This window comes from Macadamia integrifolia, chromosome 13 (assembly GCF_013358625.1).
Source record: "Macadamia integrifolia cultivar HAES 741 chromosome 13, SCU_Mint_v3, whole genome shotgun sequence".
In the NCBI taxonomy this organism is placed as follows: domain Eukaryota; kingdom Viridiplantae; phylum Streptophyta; class Magnoliopsida; order Proteales; family Proteaceae; genus Macadamia; species Macadamia integrifolia.
The window spans coordinates 15,542,774-15,563,752 of record NC_056569.1 but is presented as its reverse complement, the minus strand read 5'-3'; the positions used below and the strand labels follow the sequence as shown (position 1 = coordinate 15,563,752).

At 38.6% G+C, this 20,979-nt stretch overlaps 1 protein-coding gene across 1 annotated transcript in view; it reads right to left on the bottom strand.

The window, feature by feature from the left end:
* The window catches only part of LOC122059673 (myosin-3), a 42,840-nt gene extending 22,373 nt beyond the window's left edge, over positions 1–20,467 (bottom strand). Inside the window, exons 1-6 of the mRNA XM_042622625.1 lie at positions 20,289–20,467; positions 15,642–15,707; positions 15,292–15,435; positions 14,407–14,520; positions 13,975–14,076; positions 13,639–13,824 (exon numbers count right to left, since the gene is read on the bottom strand). Coding sequence (XP_042478559.1) covers positions 13,639–13,824; positions 13,975–14,076; positions 14,407–14,520; positions 15,292–15,435; positions 15,642–15,707; positions 20,289–20,384 — 708 coding nt within the window. The 5' untranslated portion in view covers positions 20,385–20,467. The remainder of the gene's footprint in view (positions 1–13,638; positions 13,825–13,974; positions 14,077–14,406; positions 14,521–15,291; positions 15,436–15,641; positions 15,708–20,288) is intronic.
* Between the last annotated feature and the right edge of the window lie 512 nt (positions 20,468–20,979).

Here is a 20,979-nt window from a genome sequence, read left to right as displayed (position 1 = left end):
CCCCCCCCCCCCCCCTTCTTCTAGCCGACCTCTCCCTGCCTTCTTCTTTTTTGGTTCTCTCCCAACCTCTGTTTCTGAACATTCTCCCCTGTCCGTCCCCCTTGTGCAATTTCTCCTTCTCTTCCGTGAGTGACCCTCCTCCTTCTTCTTCTTCTTATAATTCTTTTCTGATTGTGTGCCCTGTTCCAGCAACCCTGTCAGTCCAGCAAGAGAGAAGAAGCTCGCCAGACCCTCATCTGTAATCTATCCAGCCTGAAACCTTGGTGCAAAAGAGATTCCCACCTGGGCAACTCCAATCCCCGAAGCTTTGGCCTGTAATCCCCTTCACATCTTGAGATTAAACATCATTTTCAGAAACATACCTGAAACTACGGCCCAGATCTGATTTATGAGGATTAATCTCCCTTGGGCAACTGAAATCTTGGGAGTTTGCCCCCTGCTGAAGCTCCTGTAGTGAGAACTGAAGTCAAAACCAGATCTGGTCTGTGCACCATCGCCCAGGTCTGCTCCAAGCAATCAATCTGAAGCCATTATCTTATTACAAGGTTCGTTAATGGATGTTTTCAAGAGGCTGATGGGTCAGGAGCCTAAACCTGAAATCTCTTTTGGTTTGGAGTTCCATTGATGAAGATACCTCACCTGAACTGACTTGAGTTCCCCGCCTCTTTCCTTGGCTGGAGGTTGAAGACAACCCCCAACAAGAATCGTGGGATTGTTTAGCCCTTATTTTCTGTTTTTTTCCCAAAACACCCCTCTTAGTTTTTAATACCTTGTGCCCTTATACCCTTTAGCAAAAAAAAGGCCTGTATACCTATCGTTAGCCAAAAAATTTAGCTTTGTTCCCCAGGATACCCTTTAGCCCATCTATGCTATTTTGCTATTTCTAAGAGGAAGTTCCTAGAATTACGATTCTACCATTCCTTATTAGAAATTTTTGGTTATTTACAAAAGTGCATTCCACCTTATGAACTTCAATCTAACTACTGTCCTGCCACTCCATTGTAAACATCAACCCATTTACTGTTTTGCCACCTAATCTTAGACCTGAATTACTTAAGTTTTTAAGTGGGCCCACAACCATCCTAGTTGGGTCTTTTGGGGCCCGCCGGCCCCGCATTAGTTATGTATGTGTTGGGCCTTTGATCCCATGGGCTTTCTTTTTAATAGGCCACTTTAATGGACCTAAAATATGGGTAGAAAGTAGAAAAACGGGATTTAATTCATTAGTTTAATTAGAGTCCTGAGAGATAGAATAAGAAATGACTAGGTTAGAACGGATTTAGGAGTTGCCCCAATTCAGGATAAGCTCAGAGAGTGTCGGTTACGATAGTTTGGGCATGTCCAACGAAGGCCCTTGGATGCCCTAGTATGGAGCAGTGACCATGCAGATGTATGGAGCTAAAAGGGCTAGGGGCAGGTCAAAAATAACCATTGGTGAGTTAGTTAGAAGAGACATGCAAAAGTTAAGTCTTCACCCGAGTATGGCATCTAACAGAGCTGCCTAGAGGGCTAGGATCCGAGTTGCCGATTGTTCGTGAGTGGGATGCCCCAAAGAGATTTTTTTTTTTTTTTCAAATAGTTGCGCATCCATGTAGCCGATCCCATTTAGTTGGGATAAAGTTAATCTTTGTTGTTGTTGTTGTTGTTGTTGTTGTGCTAGAGTCCTATTTTAAGTCTATTTTCTTTGTTATTTAAGTTTTCTAGTCAGTTTAGGTTTCCCAATTAGTTAAGGATTTAGGCATTTCTTTTTTAGTGTTTGAGTCAGTTTTTGAGTCTTCTATATAAGTTTGTAAGGGGCTACACATTGAACACGAATTTGATTAAATGAAAGTTTATTTTTGTTGTCTGCAAAATTATTCCCTGAGAAACGATGATCATCAGCTGAGATAGATGAGGGTGAGATGCCCAAGCTGAGTTCGCCATTCCCCTACCCCCATTCTTCCCTTTATTCTCTTATTTTTGTTTTGTTCATACTAACCGTCTCTAAATTTGATTTTTATTGAATTTACAAAATCCTACCTGGGATTAAATCACTTGTGACCCAATCTTACATTACAAGGTTAATTCAATGTGCATGAACGAGTCACGGATTTGTTCTAATCTTTGTCTGAGACCTTTTTACTTTTTATCCTGATAATCCCTAAATTACCCTTGGGTTCACCCTCTATAAATAATAAAGAATTTCCTTCACTTTTTCACCACTACTTCAGACACCCAACATCTGAAGGAAAACCCCTTAGTCCGAAGGAAAAATCCCAGATCTGAACCCCTATTCCAATTTCCAAAGCCAGAACCCTTGGTCTAAATTCTTGAAGCCCTGCTCCAAATTTCTTGTATCGATTCTGAACCTCCATATTAGTGCTGAACCTCAACTTCCGAATCCCCAAAGCCCTACTCTGAATTCCCGAAGTTTGTATTGGTGCCGAACCTCTGCTTCTGAATTCCCAAAGCTCTACTCCAAAATCTAAAAGTTTTATCAAAACAAAACCTCCTTATTGATGCCGAACCTTTGTTTCAAATTTTCTGAAGCCTTGCTCTGAATTCCAGAAGTTTGTGCCGGTTCCGAACCTCTGTGTCTGTTCCAAACCTCTATCTCTAAAGTTCCAGAGCAAGCATCAGTTCTGAATTTCTGTTTCTGATCCCAAAACTCTGTTTCTGAGAACCCAAAGCTAGTACTGGTTCCAAAATTGTCCCAAATTCTTGCGGAAATCCCTGGCAAAGCCTAGAAATAGCCTAACCTCGGTAGAAATTCCAAGGATCTCAGAAATCCCAAAACATCCGGAAGTTCCGCCGAAGTGCCGGAAATCCATTTTCCTCTAAGAAAGAGAAAAAAAAGGACAAGCCCTTGCCCCTGAGTCAGGGAAGCTGCAAACAGTTTTCGTACAGAGAAAAAGTGCCTCCCCCTTTTCAGCCGTCATCGACGTCCGAACTCAGGTAACCCTTCCAATCTCAGTAGGCATAATATAGAATTCATTTATGCCACGTGTTAAATACCTGTTTATTTATATTTTATACACCATGTTAGCATAATTATATAAGCATAATCATACATGTTTTAGACCTCCTAAATTCTCGGGGGAAAATATTCGAAATAAAAGCATCTGGTTGAAAGACTGGAATTTCCAGGTGGGTGGGTTGTCTAACACCTTCCCACCCCCATAACCTGGCATGGACCCGTACCTCTAAAGGAGATCATGCTCATGAAGTCAAAATTTGAGCTCGGTTCCCTAACCAGAATTGAGCTTCCCAACTGGGTTCTAGCCCTCAATCCTAGGTGGCAACACTAAAGAATCACGTTTTCCCCATCCCACTCAATCATCAATAAAAATGAAGGCATCACCGCCAAAAGGAGGTGATAAGTATGGAAGGAAGTAGGAAGATAATACCCCAAGGAGAGAGGAAATGCTCAACCTGAGAGCAAGGGAAACCGACACCCTAAAAAGGTCCAAGATCTGGTTTTCGCTATTCTTACATTTTGGCAAAGCAACATCTACTGGACAACACGAAACCACTTTTTAAACTGCTCCAACGCCAAGGTTTGTAACTTGTTCAAGGAGAGCAGCCAAGAAAACAAAGCATCACTGCGAAGCAAGGGGGGGGGGGTGCTAGCCTTTTTTTCCAAAAGCAAGCCCTATCAGAAATCACTGTTTCTGTATAATGCAGAAAGCTACAATATGATTTGGCAGAAAATAAACATGTAGCACAACCTTTCACCTGTTATCATCAGCAGACAAATAAATAGTGCTCTTCAGAATTGAAGGAAAGGAACCACTGATTGACGTCAAAATCTAATAGGGGCCTTCTAAACTATCAGGATCCACACAGTAGAACCATTACCTATCTCCAACGTCTCAGAAAATCATCACTAATTTTGAGATCAATCTTCACAGCCGAGGGAATTTGTCACAAACTGTTCCTTTCAAAAAACCATGCATCCTCCCAAAGCTGAATTCAAGTTCCTTTTCCTACCTGAAAAATCCATCTTGACAGGAATTTCCACATGGATTTTCATAATATCTTCCGACACAGCGACAGCATGAGATCCCACTTCCTCTATTAGCACCACACCCATAATTGGCAACACCATATTTACAAATTATGATCATCAAAGGAAATAGGATTCATTACTAAATCTACATGGTCATTTTGCTAATGGTGCTTCATTCATCATATGCAAAGGACGAATGGCCATTCACCCTAACGCTGAACCTCCTAGGCCTGCACGTGAGCTTCCAATTTGAGTAAATTAAACTTGCACCACTTTGATCGACCGTCCACCACATCCGACTAGAAGTCTCTCACAATTTTTCCCGTTCTCTTTGAGATTGATACAGGAGCTAATAGGATAGACATATTTTATTCCATTTAACCAACCTTTTCCCCATTATTTCCATCCTTGAAAATATTAACCAAACCAACCCTCAGAATCTCCTAACATCACTAGACAAACACAGGATATTCCACTAAGGATACGCTATTAACATGATCCTTCCGTAATCTTCATGATGTTTCTCATTCACATTTACATACTTAAGTAATTATTCTCTCCATTCAATCAGATTAGATAACTCTATCCAGCAAATCTTCTCTCCAATCAATCAGATTAGCTAAGCATTAATTTTGAACTGAAAATTCAGAATTCATCCCTAAATTCAAAGAGATCTTCAAACCAATATTAGAAGACGGAGTATATGATGTGTAACTTCAGCCATTCTATGATTGATAATGATAATGATGAAGATTGAGGAGATACAAATTCTGCAAAAGGACTATTTTAGATATCTTGGGTCAATCAGAAATAAAAAAAGGTGACATAAAGGATGATGTCTCTCAAAGAATTAAAGTGGGATAGATGAAGTAAAGAGATGCGTTCGGACTGTTGTATGACCGACGTATCCGTTTAAAGCTTAAGGGAAAATTCCATAAGACTATTGTGCGTCCAGCTATGTATGGAGCAAAATGTTGAGTAGTTAAGAAGTGTCATATAGAGAAGATGTGTGCCAGAGATGAGGATATTAAGATGGATGTGCGAAAAAATGAGGACGGATAAAGTAAGGAATGAGCATATTAGAGCTGATTTGGGAGTTGCCCCGATCAATGGCAAGCTCCGAGAAAGTCATTTGAGGTGGTATGGTCATGTTCACCAATTAGCGATGCCCCAGTAAGGACGAGTGATATAATTTAGATTGAAGGAGCTATAAGAGCTAGGGGCAGGCCTAAAATGACCATAGAGAAGTTGTGAGGAAGGACATGTGCGGTTTGGGTCTCGTACCAAGTATGACCTCAGATAGACCTTATTGGAGAGCAAGGATCCATGTGGCTGACCCTATTTAGCTGAGATTCTCCTGACTTGTTAGGTTGTGCCTCTTTCCTCTTACTCACATCTTTCACCTCTCACTTTTCATATTGCATTCTTCATCTTTCATTTGTCATGTTCCATTGTTCGTTTCTCATCTCTTTCCCTTTTTGTCTTTCTCATCTCTTCCATCCCCACCCCCTCTCTCTATTTTAGAATTCAGTTTTTCTTACTTTTTATGTTTGGATCCATGTAGCCAACCTCATTAAGTTGGGATAAGGCTTAGTTTGTTGTTGTTGTTGTTGTTGTTGTTGTTGTATATTCAGACCAATATTAGTTGATTATTTCTGTTCGATTTTTGCTCTTATTATTCACTTATTTTCCATCTATCATTCATTAATTTCCCTATTTTACTTTTATGCACTAAAATTCAGGTCACCTCCATTACTTCTGCTGCAGCAACAGCAGATTAACTTTCCCTCTAGAGGATCAAATTTCTGCTCTACAGCCCTTCCCTACCAACTGCACAATTTAAATTGACAGAGCTTTCTTCCTTAACTAATCTGTTCAATAGGCTATAAGCATCCATCATGTAACAATCACATCCAATTCTCTCTTTGGTTTTGATTAATCCATTAATCAGTTCAGTTCTGGAATACAACACCAAATTCCTTCTCCTATCCTCTTCCTCTTCTTCATCATCCTTTTTTTTTTTCTTTTGGATACGTAACACTTATTAAGAGATGAAAATAGGGATACAGAAAAAACAAGGAAAGAAAGTCAAACCATAAATAGTATACAACAAAAAAAGGAAAGCAACAGGTCCTTACAAAACCTATATCTCACAAAGGGGCACTACTCCCTTGGAATAGAAGGCCAAACCAAAGCTAATTCTCTCATCTATCTTCTACCTTCTGGATTATAATTCAAATTTCTCTTTTCATGTTAGATTAGGATTCTAATTCCTCCTCTTAGCTGAATTAGGAGCCCACTCACTCAGACTGAGAACCACTATCCTTTGCTCAATTCCTACTGCAAGTACAACTGGGACTGTGGGAATTATTGTCCTACAGCAGTAGGCACTTCGAAGATATTAACATCTGTTAGAAGTCCATCATGAAAAGGGGAGGAGGAGTCCAGCGCAAGCCGCAGGCTCCTTCCTTGGTGTTTCCTAGTACAAATAGGATTGTCCTAGTTGAACTAGGACTGATGTCCAAATTATAAGCTAGTAAGGCTATGTTAGTTTTCTATTATGTTTTGGATTCCTGTTCCTAGTAGAACTTATATCTTACTTGTAATAGGACTTGTAATAGCTGATTTAAGCTCTACATAAAGAATAGGGTGGGCAGCCCCAATCTAACTAGTGAGACTCTCTCTCTCTCTCTCTCTCTCTTTCTCTCCATGGTATCAGAGCCTTGATCCTCAAGCAAAAATAGATCAAAGTTCTTTCTTCTCCCATCAGTAACAACCCCTCTCTCCATCACAGGTTGTTACTGGTTTTCCCTAGGTTCCACAATTTTTAGAGGGGGTGGTTTCATCCCCTAGTTTGCTGGATTTTTGAATGAAGGATTGATTAAGCTGTAATCAACCATATGGTGTGGATTAGCTCTAAGTAATTGCTAGTGGTTGCTGGTTTGTAGATTGAAGATTGAAGTATTCAAGAGGTGGAAAAATCGGTCAAAGCTGTCAAGGTTTTGGCACTCTGCCAAAATCGATTTTGGTCATATCTTTCTAGTCGGAGCTCAGTTTGAAAAACCCTTTGCAGGTTTTCTTCCCCACCTACCCAGCAACACTCGATCCATTTTTTAGCTCCATCAGAGCCGTACAGCCCAAACCGCATGTTACCCTGGATTAGCCTAAAATAGGGTTTTGCGATTTGAGCTAATTCTTCCTGATTTGGTGATTTTGTGAATTTTTATCTAAATTCAGTTGTTCTTCTATTAGGATTGATCAGTTAAATAAGATCAATGGATTATGTGATTTTTTTTCTGATTCTCAATTCTCTAGTAATTCTCTTTTGCTTTAATGGTTGATATTGAGCCAAAAAGTGTTGTTACTAAGGTGATATCCTCATCCACTCAGAATTATAGAGAAGAAAATGTAGAAGCTACCAATTTTCAACAATGGATGAAAATTGTATAGTTGGTGTTAACTGGCTGTAAACAGCAGGATCATCTTACAAAGGGGAAACCTACTAAGGATGCTACGTGAGACACTATTGTTGCACGTATTTTGGGCCAGCTGTTGAACTCAATGGATAACTCTATTGTTGATATTGTTACTCACATCGATACTATGAAGGAGTTGTGGGATTATCTGAACGTTTTGTATTCTGGACAAAACAACATTTTCCGTATTTATGAGCTATCTTAGGATTTTTATAGGTTTGATCGGAAGGGTCGACCCCTGACTCAACACTTTGCTGATTTCAAAAGGATGTATGAGGATTTGAACTCTCTACTTCCTATTAATAGTGATGTTAAGAAGATGCAGAACCAGCGGGAACAGCTCACACTTAAGGGTTTCTTGGGTGGACTTGGACTAAGGTATGATGCTGTCCAATCTCAGATTCTTGGAGGTGATAAAGTGGCCTCTCTTACACTTTCTCGAATCTTACGAGTAGCTCGAGAGAATTCTCATGATCCTGCACCTACACCAGCGAAGAACTCTGCTCGTGTCGCAGAATAATAACCGAGGTGGGGTTTGTAATACTGGCAGTAGAAGTAATAAGGGTCAAACTTCTAGTACTTCAAACACTTTGGATGGTTCAAGGGCAGCACGAACATACCACCATTGTGGTAAACTAGGACATATCCAATGCTTTTGTTGGAAACTTCATGGCAAACTTCCTCAGAAACAGTTTGCTAATTCAGCAACAGTTATTAAGTCTTCTCAACCTAGACAATCTAAAGGGAAAATGGTCAAGATGATAAATGAAGAATTTGCACGGTACACTCAATTTCAGACTGTCTCCTCGACATTCCACTGCTACTTTTGTCCAAACAGGTAATGCTACTACATGTTTTTCTTCATCTTCTCGACCCTGGATAATTGATTCAAGCGCATCAGATCATATGTCTGGTATGTCAGGTATATTTTCCTCCTTTCAAGAGTATTCTGCTACTGTCACATTGGCTAATGGGTCTGTTGCCAAAATCAAAGGCACCGGAAATATTCGTCTAAACTCTTTTTTGTCATTATCATCTGTTCTTTTGTTACCCAATTTTCCGTTTAACCTTTTATCGTAAGTTCACTCAAGCTTATAACTATTCCATAACTTTTTTCTCCTGATTCATGTGTTTTTCAGGATCTTATGAAGAAGAAGGCGATTGGTAGAGGTTGTAGAGATTGGGGGGCTTTATCTGTTTGAAGACAATTCTACTTCTGTTGCATGTTCAAGTATCCTCAGCCCCCATCAAATCCATTGTTGACTAGGACATCCGTCTTTGCAGAGTTTACAAAAGTTTGATCCCTATTTCCGTTTTATTTCTACTTTAGATTGTGAGTCGTGCCAGTTTAGGAAGCTTCACTGTGTAAGCTATCCACCTAGAGTCAATAAACGGTGCACACCATTTTTCTTTGGTTCAGTCGGATGTATGGGGTCCTTGTCCCATTACTTCCAAATTAGGATTTTGATATTTTGTTACTTTTGTTGATAACTATTTTAGAGTTACCTAGATTTATTTAATGAAACATCGTTCAGAGTTACTTTCTATTTTTTGTGCCTCTGTTGCTGAAATTCAGAATTAGTTTAATGTCACTATCAAGGTTTTACAAAGTAATAATGCCAAGGATTATTTTTTTGGTCCTTTCTCTCAGTTTATGGCTGGATGTGGTATGATACACCAATCTTCCTGCTCAAACACACCCTAAAAAAATGGTGTTGCTAAGAGGAAAAATAGGCATTTAATGGAGGTTGCTCGATCTCTTTTGTTTGAGATGAACGTGTCCAAACTGTTTTGGTCAGAGGCAGTCTTAATTGCTTGTAATCTTATAAATCATATGCCTTCATCATTATTACAGGATGTTATTCCCCTTCTCTGTTTTTCCTTCTGACCCTTTATTTATTCTTCCTCCTCGTATTTTAGGTTGTGTTTGCTTTATTTGTAATCATCGTCCCAGTTTGTCAAAGTTGGATCCACGTGCTCTTAAGTGTATCTTTTTAGGTTACTCACGTACTCAAAAAAGTTATCATTTTTATTGCTCTACACTTCAAAAATATTTTGTTATTGCAGATGTATCCTTCTTTAAGTCTGTTTCTTATCCCGATGAGTCTATTGTTATGTCTGACATGGATGATGATCTTCCCCTATATGTTATTCAAAATTATTCCCCAAAGGTTACTGCAGATATAGTGGTGCCACCACCACCTCCACTAGTGGTGCCACCACCTTCCACAATTGTGCCTCCACCACCAGTCGATACGATCATCTACACTCGTCGTCCTTGTACAGTCTCCGCACCCCCTGTCTCTATGGTTCCTACCTCGTCATCTTCATCTACGGTCCTTGATCCAAGTATTTCCATTTCTGATATAGATGTTCCCATTGCACAGCGTAAGGGTGTTCGAAGCTGTACCCAACATCCAATTTCCAATATTGTTTCTTATTCTTGTATGTCTTCCTTTTTTTCATACTTGTCTTTCCACTTTATCTTGTCATCCTATTCCTAAGTTTGTTGCAGAGGCATTGTCTAGTCCTGGCTGGAGGACATCTATAGAAGAAGAGTTATTGGCTTTGGATACAAATCAAACTTGGGATCTTGTACCATTACCTCCGGTAAGTCCGCCATTGCTTGTCGTTGGGTTTATGTTGTTAAAATAAACCCCAATGGTTCTCTTGCTCAATTGAAGGCTTGATTAGTGGCTAAGGGATACACACAGGTGTATGGGGTTGATTATTTAGATACTTTTTCTCCTGTGGCCAAGTTGGCTTCCATTTGTATTCTGATATCTCTTGCTGCATCTTCTCATTAGTCATTATATCAACTCAATATGAAGAATGCTTTTCTTAATGGTGATTTACATGAAGAGGTTTATATGGAGCAACCACCAGGGTTTGTTGCTCAAGGGGAGTCTAGTATGGTGTGCAAACTAAAGAAATCGTTGTATGGTTTGACGCAGCCTCCTCGAGCGTAGTTTGGTAGGTTCACTGATGTGGTTCGTGAGTTTGGTCTGTCAAGGTGCGACAATGATCATTCAGTGTTCTACCGAAAGTCTGGCACAAAAACGATATTTCTTATTGTTTATGTTAATGATATTGTCATCACTGGAGACGATATTGAAGGGATCCAAAGTCTGAAAACACATCTACAGCAGAAGTTTCAGACTAAGGATCTAGGACGGTTAGTATGCCTTGTGTATTGAGGTTGCTCAGTCAAGAAAAGATATTTCCCTCTCTCAGAGGAAATATGTTTTGGATTTTTCAACAAAGACTGGATTGTTAGGGTCCAAGCCTTTGGATATACTCCTATAGATCCGATGTGAAGCTTACAGTTGAAAGTGGTGACTTGTTAGATGATCCTAAGAAGTATCGAAGATTGGTGGGAAAGCTTAATTATTGGACAGTGACTAGGCCTGATATCAAGGTTCAAGGTATTGGGTTTCAACCAGGTTTCGACCCTTAGGGAGACCAAAATTTCGGTCGAAACCTAGGAAATTTTGAGGAAACTATGGAATTTTTTCCGATTTGGTGGAAACTTAGGTTTAGACTCCCAAACAGTGTTTTTTTTTTTCATGATTTTTTGTGTACATCCTATTTTAGACATTTCTAACACATTCACATAATTAGTTTCATTAAAAAAATAAAAAAAATAAAAAAAAAATAACGTCATACTTGTGTGGTGAACCAAAGGTTCGGTAATCATTACGCTGAGTTATTGACTGAAATATGTTGTAGGTAAATGCATTTTCAAAAATAAAAAAAAGCATTAACATGCAAAAAAAAAATTGGCCACCGTGAATGCGTAGATCAGATCCTCCTAAGTAACATATAAAAAATTTACATAATTCTACTCTATTTACAAGTATATTCTATAAAAAAAAAATTTGATTTTTGGGGAAGTTGGGACTTACCTTTTTTGTCCAAGTTGTCTTTCTTATATAGATGAAGCAAGAACCACCCTTAGATTCAACTTTGTTAGGCAAAAAATGGAAATCTCCACTATTTCCCCAAGTTTCCCACACCTAAGAGAAAAAACTAAGAGAGGGTCGAATTCAGATAAAGCTTGAGTTTCTTTTCAAACTAACTTATACAGGACCTGGTTCACCCAAAGGGTCGAACCAATTGGTTTGGTCGAAATTTCCCATGTTTCGACCGAAACATGGGAAATTTCATCGAATTTGGTTGAAACATGTCAAAACATAGTCAAAACCTGTGACTTTTAAAAGTCACAAGACATATCATTTCGACCCCTGGGGATATGGTCGAAACCTACGAAATTTCGCAGGTTTTGATCGAGTTCTCGAACCATGCCAGATATTGCCTTTCCTGACAGTGTTATTAGTTTCTTTCGTCTCCATGAACATCTCATTGGGATGTTGTTCTTCGTACCCTATGATATTTCAAAAAGGCTCCAGGTCGTGGTTTGCTCTACACTAATCATGGGCATGGTCGCGTTGAGGGTTTCTGTGATGCTGATTGGGCTAGATCTTCTGTTCATAGGCAATCAACTACTAGGTATTGTAAGTTTGATGGTGGTAATCTTGTGTCTTGGAAGAGCAAGAAGCAGGTTGTTGTGGATAGGTCTAGCGCAAAGTTTGAGTATTGTGCCATGGCTCATGTCAGTTGTGAGTTGATGTGGCTAAAGCAGTTGTTGACAGAACTTGGGTTTGAATTCACTTCGTCCATGCAGTTGTGGTGTGATAACCAAGTTGCAATCCATATTGTGTCTAATTTAGTGCTCCATGAGAAGACAAAACATATTGAGGTTGACTGTCTCTTTGTTCAAGAGAAGCTACAACAAGGAGTTATTTCTACGAGTCATGTTTGCATAGGAGAATAACTTGCCGATGTTTTCACTAAGTCTTTCGAGAATGGTAGAGTAGACTATATTTGTAACAAGCTGACCATGATTAACATCTATGCTCCTACTTTAAGGGGGGTGTTAGAAGTCCATCGTGAAAAGGGGAAGAGGAGTCCTGCGCAAGCCGCAGGCTCCTCCCTTGGTGTTTTCCTAGTACAACTAGGATTTTCCTAATTCAACTAGGATTGATGTTTAAATTAGAAGCTAGTAAGCCTATGTTAGTTTTCTATTATGTTTTGGATTCATATTCCTAGTAGGACTTGTAATAGCTGATTTGAGCTCTATATTAATAATAGAGTGGGCAGCCCCAATCTAACTATTGGGACTCCCTTGCACAAATCGCAGGACTCTCTCTCTCTCTCTCTTACTCTCTCTTTTCTCTCTTTTATTTTACAATTAATATCCATAAAGAAGAGGAACAGAATATGGAGGATTTGGAAAGAGAACGAGATCCGATGACAAAGGCCTTCGCAGAAGGATTTACGCCTTAGATGTCAATTTCATTTTGGTCTTGGGAATTTTGGTTTATTTTCTACCAAAATGAAAAACCAAATTTATGGAACTGGCTGCAAATTTTTGTGCTCAGATAACAAACTCAGCCCATTGCAATGATTTCCACGTAGACTAGTCCCTAAAAAATTAAATAAATGGAGTTATATGGGATATATATTTTCACCAAAAATTAATCTCCAAAAGAAAAATGAAATTTACAGCTAAGATTTGCACGAATACTTCTGCTTCAATTTTCTAGCTGGGCTTTTATTCTCCAAGTTTTTTGAGACAGAAGTTTTATGTACTTTAGCATCCATCCTTTGGAAAAGACATCCCCAAGCAAACTGAATGGTTTGCAAACTATATCTTTGAGGAAGTCTCTTAACTGTTACCAGTAAAAGGATTTATTTTTGTTCACTTAATAAAATCATCTCTATCCCAACTTAAGATAAGAAAGTGGGTCTGTGGAGAGAGAAAATTGTCTCAAGACGGTTTTATCCAACCTATCATATACTTTAAAGACCAAAGACTGCACCATTGGGGAGCAATATGGAGCATTAGGAAATAAGTTGCATAATTGGCTCCCAAAAAATGAGGTTTCAGAATAAAGTGGAATGAGAGACGGCGGTTTGTTGGCCCCAAGTAGCTGGAATAAGGTTTTGCTTAGTTGATTTTCAGTCACAGAGACGAAAAAATATTTTGAACCCAATGAGTTAAAAGATATCATAAAAAACCAGTCAAGCAAAAAATCATTATATCCAAAATGACCAATTTATGAGAAAAAAAGTGGAAAGAACATATAGGACAGCTCAAGGCTCATCACTGACCTGCCATGAGGATGATATTGTGGGCACCGCACCGTTATTAATAGCATCCAAAAAAGATTGAGTTATACCAGCAAGAACTGGTCCTGTCATTACTGTAGCTCCCACTTGCTTAGGCTTGGTTCTCTCGAAAACAAACTTAGTTAATGCATCCAGACCAGATCTAAATTCTGGGCGTAATTTGTCCAACTGCATACAGAACAGAATATTTTGATATAGCAATGAGATAGAAAAATAGAACAAATTCAGAAAATGATATACAAGTAAAAGAATATTAATAATAATCATCAAGAATGAGAAGGAAAATAGAAAGAGCACATGCACAGTAAGATGACTCACAGGCATTTGGTCAAGTCGTTGGAGATCATTTTCATTGTTAAGAGGCCGAACAAGAGCGCAGCATTCCCTGTCTGGGAAAAGAGCACGAATTGACTCTCGGATCTATTGGCCAATACTTTCAACAATTAGCACCTTCAGTTGGACATAACATAATAAAATATAGTAATAAAGAACGGACAAGTAATAATTCATATCATATATTCGACCTCAAAATTGAAAAGATACTTAGATAGTGATGAAGAACTAATCATTCCGACCATATCTTCATTGATACAAAACAAAATCTCAAAAGAACAATAGAAAACCACCAATTGCACTGAAGATGATGGCAGGATAAGGGCTATAACGAACCATAAATCTCCTGTCCTAGAGTGAACATTTAGCCAAAAATCAAATTTAACCACAGAAGGAAATATCAGTGTAACATTATACCTCATTTTTGGAAGCTATGTCTTTTCCACTTCCTTGCATTGGCCTTAAGGCAAGCTCTAGGTAATCACGTGGTGTTATTCTCCTATTATCCTCTACTAAATCTAAATAAAAGTCCTGCACGTGAGAAATTAGAAAGTTATAATCACCTACCATGGACCAGGCAACAGATTATTCAATATGATAAATAGAAAACCAGCTGGAACTCACAAATCACAAGCTTGTTCACTTCAAACCAGAAGCCTGTGTTTAACCAGTGAGGTGTTATGAGCAGAATTTTTCATGGTCAAATTCTTTTCCTCAATGACCAGTTTGCTCCTTTAGGTAAGGAAGGAAAACATTTTTCTGGTGTCTCATTTCTTTCGCTAGTTTATTTGGACCATGGCAGAGAATTGTCAACTTTTTGTGGAGAAGAGTTCTCTCCGAACTATATGCAAATGTATTAGCTAGCTCACCATAGCTCATGCCTCATTTTTTAAGCTATATCATTAAGTGCATTGTTCCACATTGGGAGACAAACTGCAACCCCTCTTTGGTCCTGCTCTTCTCATTTATTCTGATTAGGGCATCAATAAATGTACAGCTCACAATACATAGCTGTACAGATTCAATTTTTTAAACCAACCATTGTTATTTACACAGTTTCCACGTCAGAACCATCATGCATCTGTTTTTTTCTGATCTAAATAATAATAATAATTAAAAAAAAAAAAAAAAAAAAAAAACCTAGAACAGTTAGTGGATTGATTGTCTAGGTTTTGGAGATATTTAAGGTGATTTAGATTTTAGGGTTAGGATTTTTTTAATAAGTAAATAGGAGAAGAAAACATAACTTAACAGTTAACAAGAGTTCAACAGAAGAAAACAGTATCATTAAAATTTACACACCCTGAGAAGCCAAACAAATATCGGTGAGAACTGCCCAAGCTCAGATACTGTGGTCCTTCCTCCAGAAGCTCTAACACGAATATGTTTAGTCATTTCAGTGACAAGAGAGAGACGATCAAGTGCAGATTCATCAATTCCACCCATCTGGAAGGAATATAAATAAAACAGGGAGTTCAAATAAGAAATCAAGGATATAACAGAAATAATTACGAAAATGAAATCCAGAAATTACAAATAAAATGTTCCTTAGAAAGCTCCTATGAGTACATAGAGATGCATCAAACCACAAAGAAAATGTTGTTTGAAATGTCTCCAAGAATGAACAAGGTATGAGCATAAGAAGCTCCAACCTGGTTGTAAATGAACATGCTGGATAAGAGGACAGCCAAGGAGAATATCTGTGTGCTGTACGTTCCCTGTTAGAGAAAGCATAAAATATAGCAGTAAATAGCAATATTATGGAGTGTGGAACAAACAAAACCGGAAGTAAATTAGCAGTCAAAATAACAAAATGATTAACCAAGAAATGATCCAAATCAAATAATAAGTTGCATGGAGAGGCATCTGGATCTTAAACTGAGTGGGGATTGACTACTTTTAAATTAATTAGTCTGCCAGTTGTTCTCGTTCCCATAACAAGTATTCTTGTTTTGAAATCAGATAAATCAAATCATTTGATATATCATTCATTGGAACAAAAAAAGAAAGAGGACCCAGCTAGGTATTGACCAGGCCAGGCCAAGGGAAAAAAAGAAAAAAAAAGGTCCTGAAATCAAAGATTCTAATTATTCATTGGATTTCATTCGAACCATTTAGTTTCGCTGTGTTGTAACAGAGATGCGAATGACATAAATTTTCAAAAAAAATAAATAAATAAAAAATAAATTTTTTTTGTATAAATGCAGTAGAATCATAGTGGGCTAATTAATGAATTGAATAAAATGGGCCCTTTTAACTCAGCAGCTAAAATAAATAGGTCAACATTTAGTTCGATAGCGACTCATGTTACTGACCAACTTAAATGGAGGAATCGATTGTATTTTTTCCTTTGTTCCCCATATCAACTGGGGATCGAAAAGCACCAAATTTGATAACTTATTAAGGGAAAGACAAAGTAAGAACATGATATTGAAGATGTTGCAACATATGTCGGGGAGGCCTACGGAAAATGCAAGCTAATCGCAACTAATAGCAACTTATATTGATATTTCTAATTGATAACGCAAGGAACTGAAAATATTTAAACTACCAATTGCCAACAAGAAGAGGTGAAGAACACCTCAGTCTTCGTTACACAAAAGGATGGCTGTCCATGTGTAGTTTATAATCAAAAGCAAGAGAAACATATTTCACCCAACCACTTTTGATCTCAAAGGGGACCAAGAAAGGGGCATAAATGGGCCATGTTGCCCAATAAATACCCAATGCTCGGCATGAGGGCCCAAGAACAAGGCCCAATGAATAATTCATATTTTTATCTTAAAAAAAAAAAGACCAGCCTGAGGCTAATCACCCAGCCCAATTATTAGACCCTCGGCAGGTCTTCAATCAAAAACTGAGAATGGCCAGGCTTGAGGCTATGGGTCATCAGCCAGTGCACGGCCCTAGGACCAAGACAAGCCAGATCAGCCTGGCATCTAGGTAGATGAGGAGGCAACTTTCAAGTAGATTGACATGATAAAGATTCATCAGACTCAGGTCTAAAGACACAATCATGTGCAAAGATTGAGTTCTGAACTTTCAGGGAAGTGCATTCAAATAGTTTCAATGTCAATGCAGAACCTCTTGAGTGTCCTTGATGCAGATCAAAGGTATCATCACAAGTACCATAGTACTACTGTAGGAACCAGGCCAAGTCCAAAACAGGCCTAGGCGGTTCCTTCAACCTTGTGGTTCAACTGAACCAGTTTCTGGTTTAGGCCAACCATGCGCTTCGGTGTATCTTGGTTCACCCAAAACCAGAATCATGGGTGACTTTAGGACTCTCATTTTGTCTATTTATTTATTTGTAAAGGCTGGAATATTCTTCATTAATTCCAGTTCTGTTATTGGTTAGTTTCCTTCAGTTTTTTTAGAAGTCTTAGTTTTGATTAGGATACTTCCTTTCCTGCTTGCACAAGAGCGAAGAATCTTCATCTATTTGAGTTATTCTCTTCCGCAGGTTATCTCCTATTGGCTGAATACTTTCCTAAAGCCAATATGATTCAGTCTTTGCAGTTTCTATTTATTGATGTAAGGGCTACAGCCCTCCCACAAGATTTTTAAAGAAGATTGAGCTTGGCTTTTGGCTCTGAAATTCTTATGATTCAGAATGTTGTTGAGATGCAGCAGAACCTTGTGTGATGCCAAGACAGGTTGGTGCCTTGGTGGGAATGCCAATCCAGTTCCATGTGAGAAGCTTGGTCCATATCCTCTTACTCTTCTTCGACTCTTCTTCAACATCGAACTAGGTTAAGTTTCTGAACTCCTATTTTGCCTGCACATACTTCATATGATTGAATCTGATTTTTGAGTTAAGTTCCTGGTTATTACTTTTCCCTTAAATCAAATCTGAACTTTAGTTACTGTTTTGATCATTGTATTTAAACCCGGTTTTAGCGTTTCCTTCTTCTAATAGGAATTCTCTGGTTCTTGAATTTTAGATCTGAAATTTCAGATTTGTTTTAATATATTTATGAATTGGATCAGATTACAAAGCTATTTCTGTTTTCAAATCTGATCTTGGCATTGATTCCTTAGAGTCCTATTGTTGCGGTTTGGGTTCTTAAACTTCTGATATAGACATCTATTCAGGAAATCCAAAAGTTAGAATCCTATTGCCAATAGGATACATCAATAACTCCAGATCTGACCATGGATTCAAGTCAGATTTTGAGGAGGTATTCTTCTTGATGCAGACTTAAGGGTGTATTCAATGAGAACTAAAGGCCAATGAGAAATAAAGGCCACTAACAGGCCCATACTTGGACCCAACAACTTAAGTCATAACCAGCCCACAATAGGCCATGACTTAAGTCTTAGTCAGGCCAGTATGTGGCCGATGTGCTGGTTATCACTTAAACCCATAAAAAGGCCTTTATATGGCCATTGACCAACTTGGTTGGAGGATCTCTTTGGTGGATTTTGTGGGCCCACTTGTCTACCACATGGGAATTTCTACAGGTTACCTCGGTTACTAATTTATCTTAGCTTCTATTTATGTTTCAGTTTCCATCTATGTAGTAGACTCTGAGTTTAGTAATAGCAACTAACAGTTTCCCTTTTATTTTAGAAAGATTCTATTTTATTGTAGTAATATTGGATTCTTCTAGAAGAAACTTAGTGGATTAGCAACAAAGTAACCCCATGTGTGGTAGGGATACCTTTCCTCTTATTTGGAGGTTGGATTTTAAAGGAGATGGGCAAGCTGCCCACGATTTTTGCCTTTCGAGCAATTTCTCTTGTGACTTACGGGTGCTGTAGTGAATCAGTTGCAAGCTACTATGTGGTGATGCCTAGGCTGGTTGGTGGTCAAGGTGAACTAGACTTGGTGGTGAACTGTTGATTCCAAATCATATCCCTCCCTATGATGTAGACACGCATGCTGGCCTGCATTACAAAAGAAGGAAGAAAGCCAGCCAGCCAGCTGGCCCACAGTTTTGCACCTATGCTGGTCCACTCTTCCAGCCCAAAACCCCAAAATCGATTTCAGCTTGTGAGGGTTTTGGGGCCAAATCAACAGAGGCCATATCTCCCTATCCAGCAGCCTTCTTCAAATATCCTTAGGAGGGTTTGGACATCTCAGAAAGGAGGCCATTCGACCAGGGTTTCAGCCCCAGCTGACCAGCCAAACGCCAGCCGCAGCTCTCTCTTTTCTCTGACAAAACCCTGACTCTGGTAGGATCAACCCTTGCGTTGCTGCCCTTCTCCAAGTCTGGTTACAGCCATATTTGGTGGAATTTCAGCAGTGTTTTGGAGCTTCATTCAACAATGTGTGAAAGTCCAAAGCCCTTCTAAATTGAGAGTTCTTCAATTTCAGCCCGATTCTATGCTTTGCGTTGCTCTGTTGAATCTGCTCTGTCATCAGATCCGATATATGCTGTGAGTTGCTTTTACAAGTGGGGTTGTTTGCCTAGGGTGAGCATACCTTACATCACCCTATCTTCTCTCATCTTTTCTCTTTCTCTTTCTCTTTCTTCTTCTACCTTACTGTTCTGTCAATATCCAGCAATCTTCTTCTCCTCTATCGTGGCCATCAGTAGGTTATATCTATGCCCTTTTATGTCCTCTCTTATATCAACAATATACCTATTTTTCACTCACTGTTTCTGCAGGTTTATTTTCTGTTTTTTCCCTCCCACGGTTTCTGGTTGCTTGTCATATTGTTTCTCCCAATCCAACCATTGGATAGGGGTCATACTTCCGCAAAGTATTCTCCCGTAAGACTTCTTTCTTTGACCAGAATTGGAGGCCCGTCAGACTTCTGGTGTGACCATTGTTTCATTTTCTGTTTCTAAATCTGTCTTCTGAAGTTTCTAATTTCTAGTACCCACTAGCAGATCCGACCAGTGGATCAGCCTGATATTTTGAAGGCTTAAACAACCTGTTTAGAGGACTACTTGATTCTAATTTCACCTTCATCTGCTCATTGGACTCTGAGATACCATATTTTCTATATTTTGTCTCACTGTGATTCTGTCCCGTGTAGATGTTCAATATACTTCCTACATCACTTCTTCATATTTCTAACCTTCGACAGAGTTTTAAGCCCATCTGAGATTCTGATTTTGATTATTAATTTTCTCTTCAAATCTGGTTTATTAACCTGCTGCAGTTCTGGTTTACCATTGGATTTCAAAACTTATTAACTGTAGGCTTCTAGAAGCCCATCAGTCCTCATAAGCAAAACAAAATTATCAATCAGTATAAATTTTATCAAAGTGCAGGCTTGTAAGGTGAGTACACAGAAACAATGCATGATCAACAAAGCAGAAGCGTAAGACAACAAAAGAGCTAACCGTTTGATCGTATGCATCAATGCCTTCACTATCCAAGAGTAAGAGACTATATTCCGTTCCATCAAGAGCAGTTCTCTTTAAGGGAGCACTCCACATCCAAAGTCCTTTAGTGCAAGGCCGGTGGGTTGAAGCAACTTGAAATCCTGTAGTCCTCCCAAGAAGCTAAAAGAAAACCAGAATGAGCAAAGAAGCCAGAGGAAGCACATGATTATGAAATATTCTCATAAATTGATACCATTTCTACAGCTGGTTAACCAAATCAAAGCAAATTAACCAATTTGCATGATGTTAGAGTTCTTCCACCGCAATAACTCCTATGCAAACAATTTTTTCAAAAGCTAAGTCACGACGTATGTCATTTCATTTTCCCATGGGTGAGAGTAAGCAATGAAGTGTGGAGCTTAAGCATCATAAGCATGCATTTTTATTAATCAATTATTATATTATTAAACGAATAAATTAAGATTTGAAAAATTAAAGGAAAATCAAGTAGATTTTTTTCTTTACCTAAAATTACTTTCCTTTTAAATCAAGCAAGTCATCCTCCGTCTAAAAAGGAAGATCAAAAGCTGGTAATTAGCACACATCCCAAACATAAGTTCTCCAATGCTTATGAGAGAGAGAGAGAGAGTATTACAAATATAAATTGTCTACCTGTGCATGCATTTTTTTTTTTTTTGGGGGGGGGGGG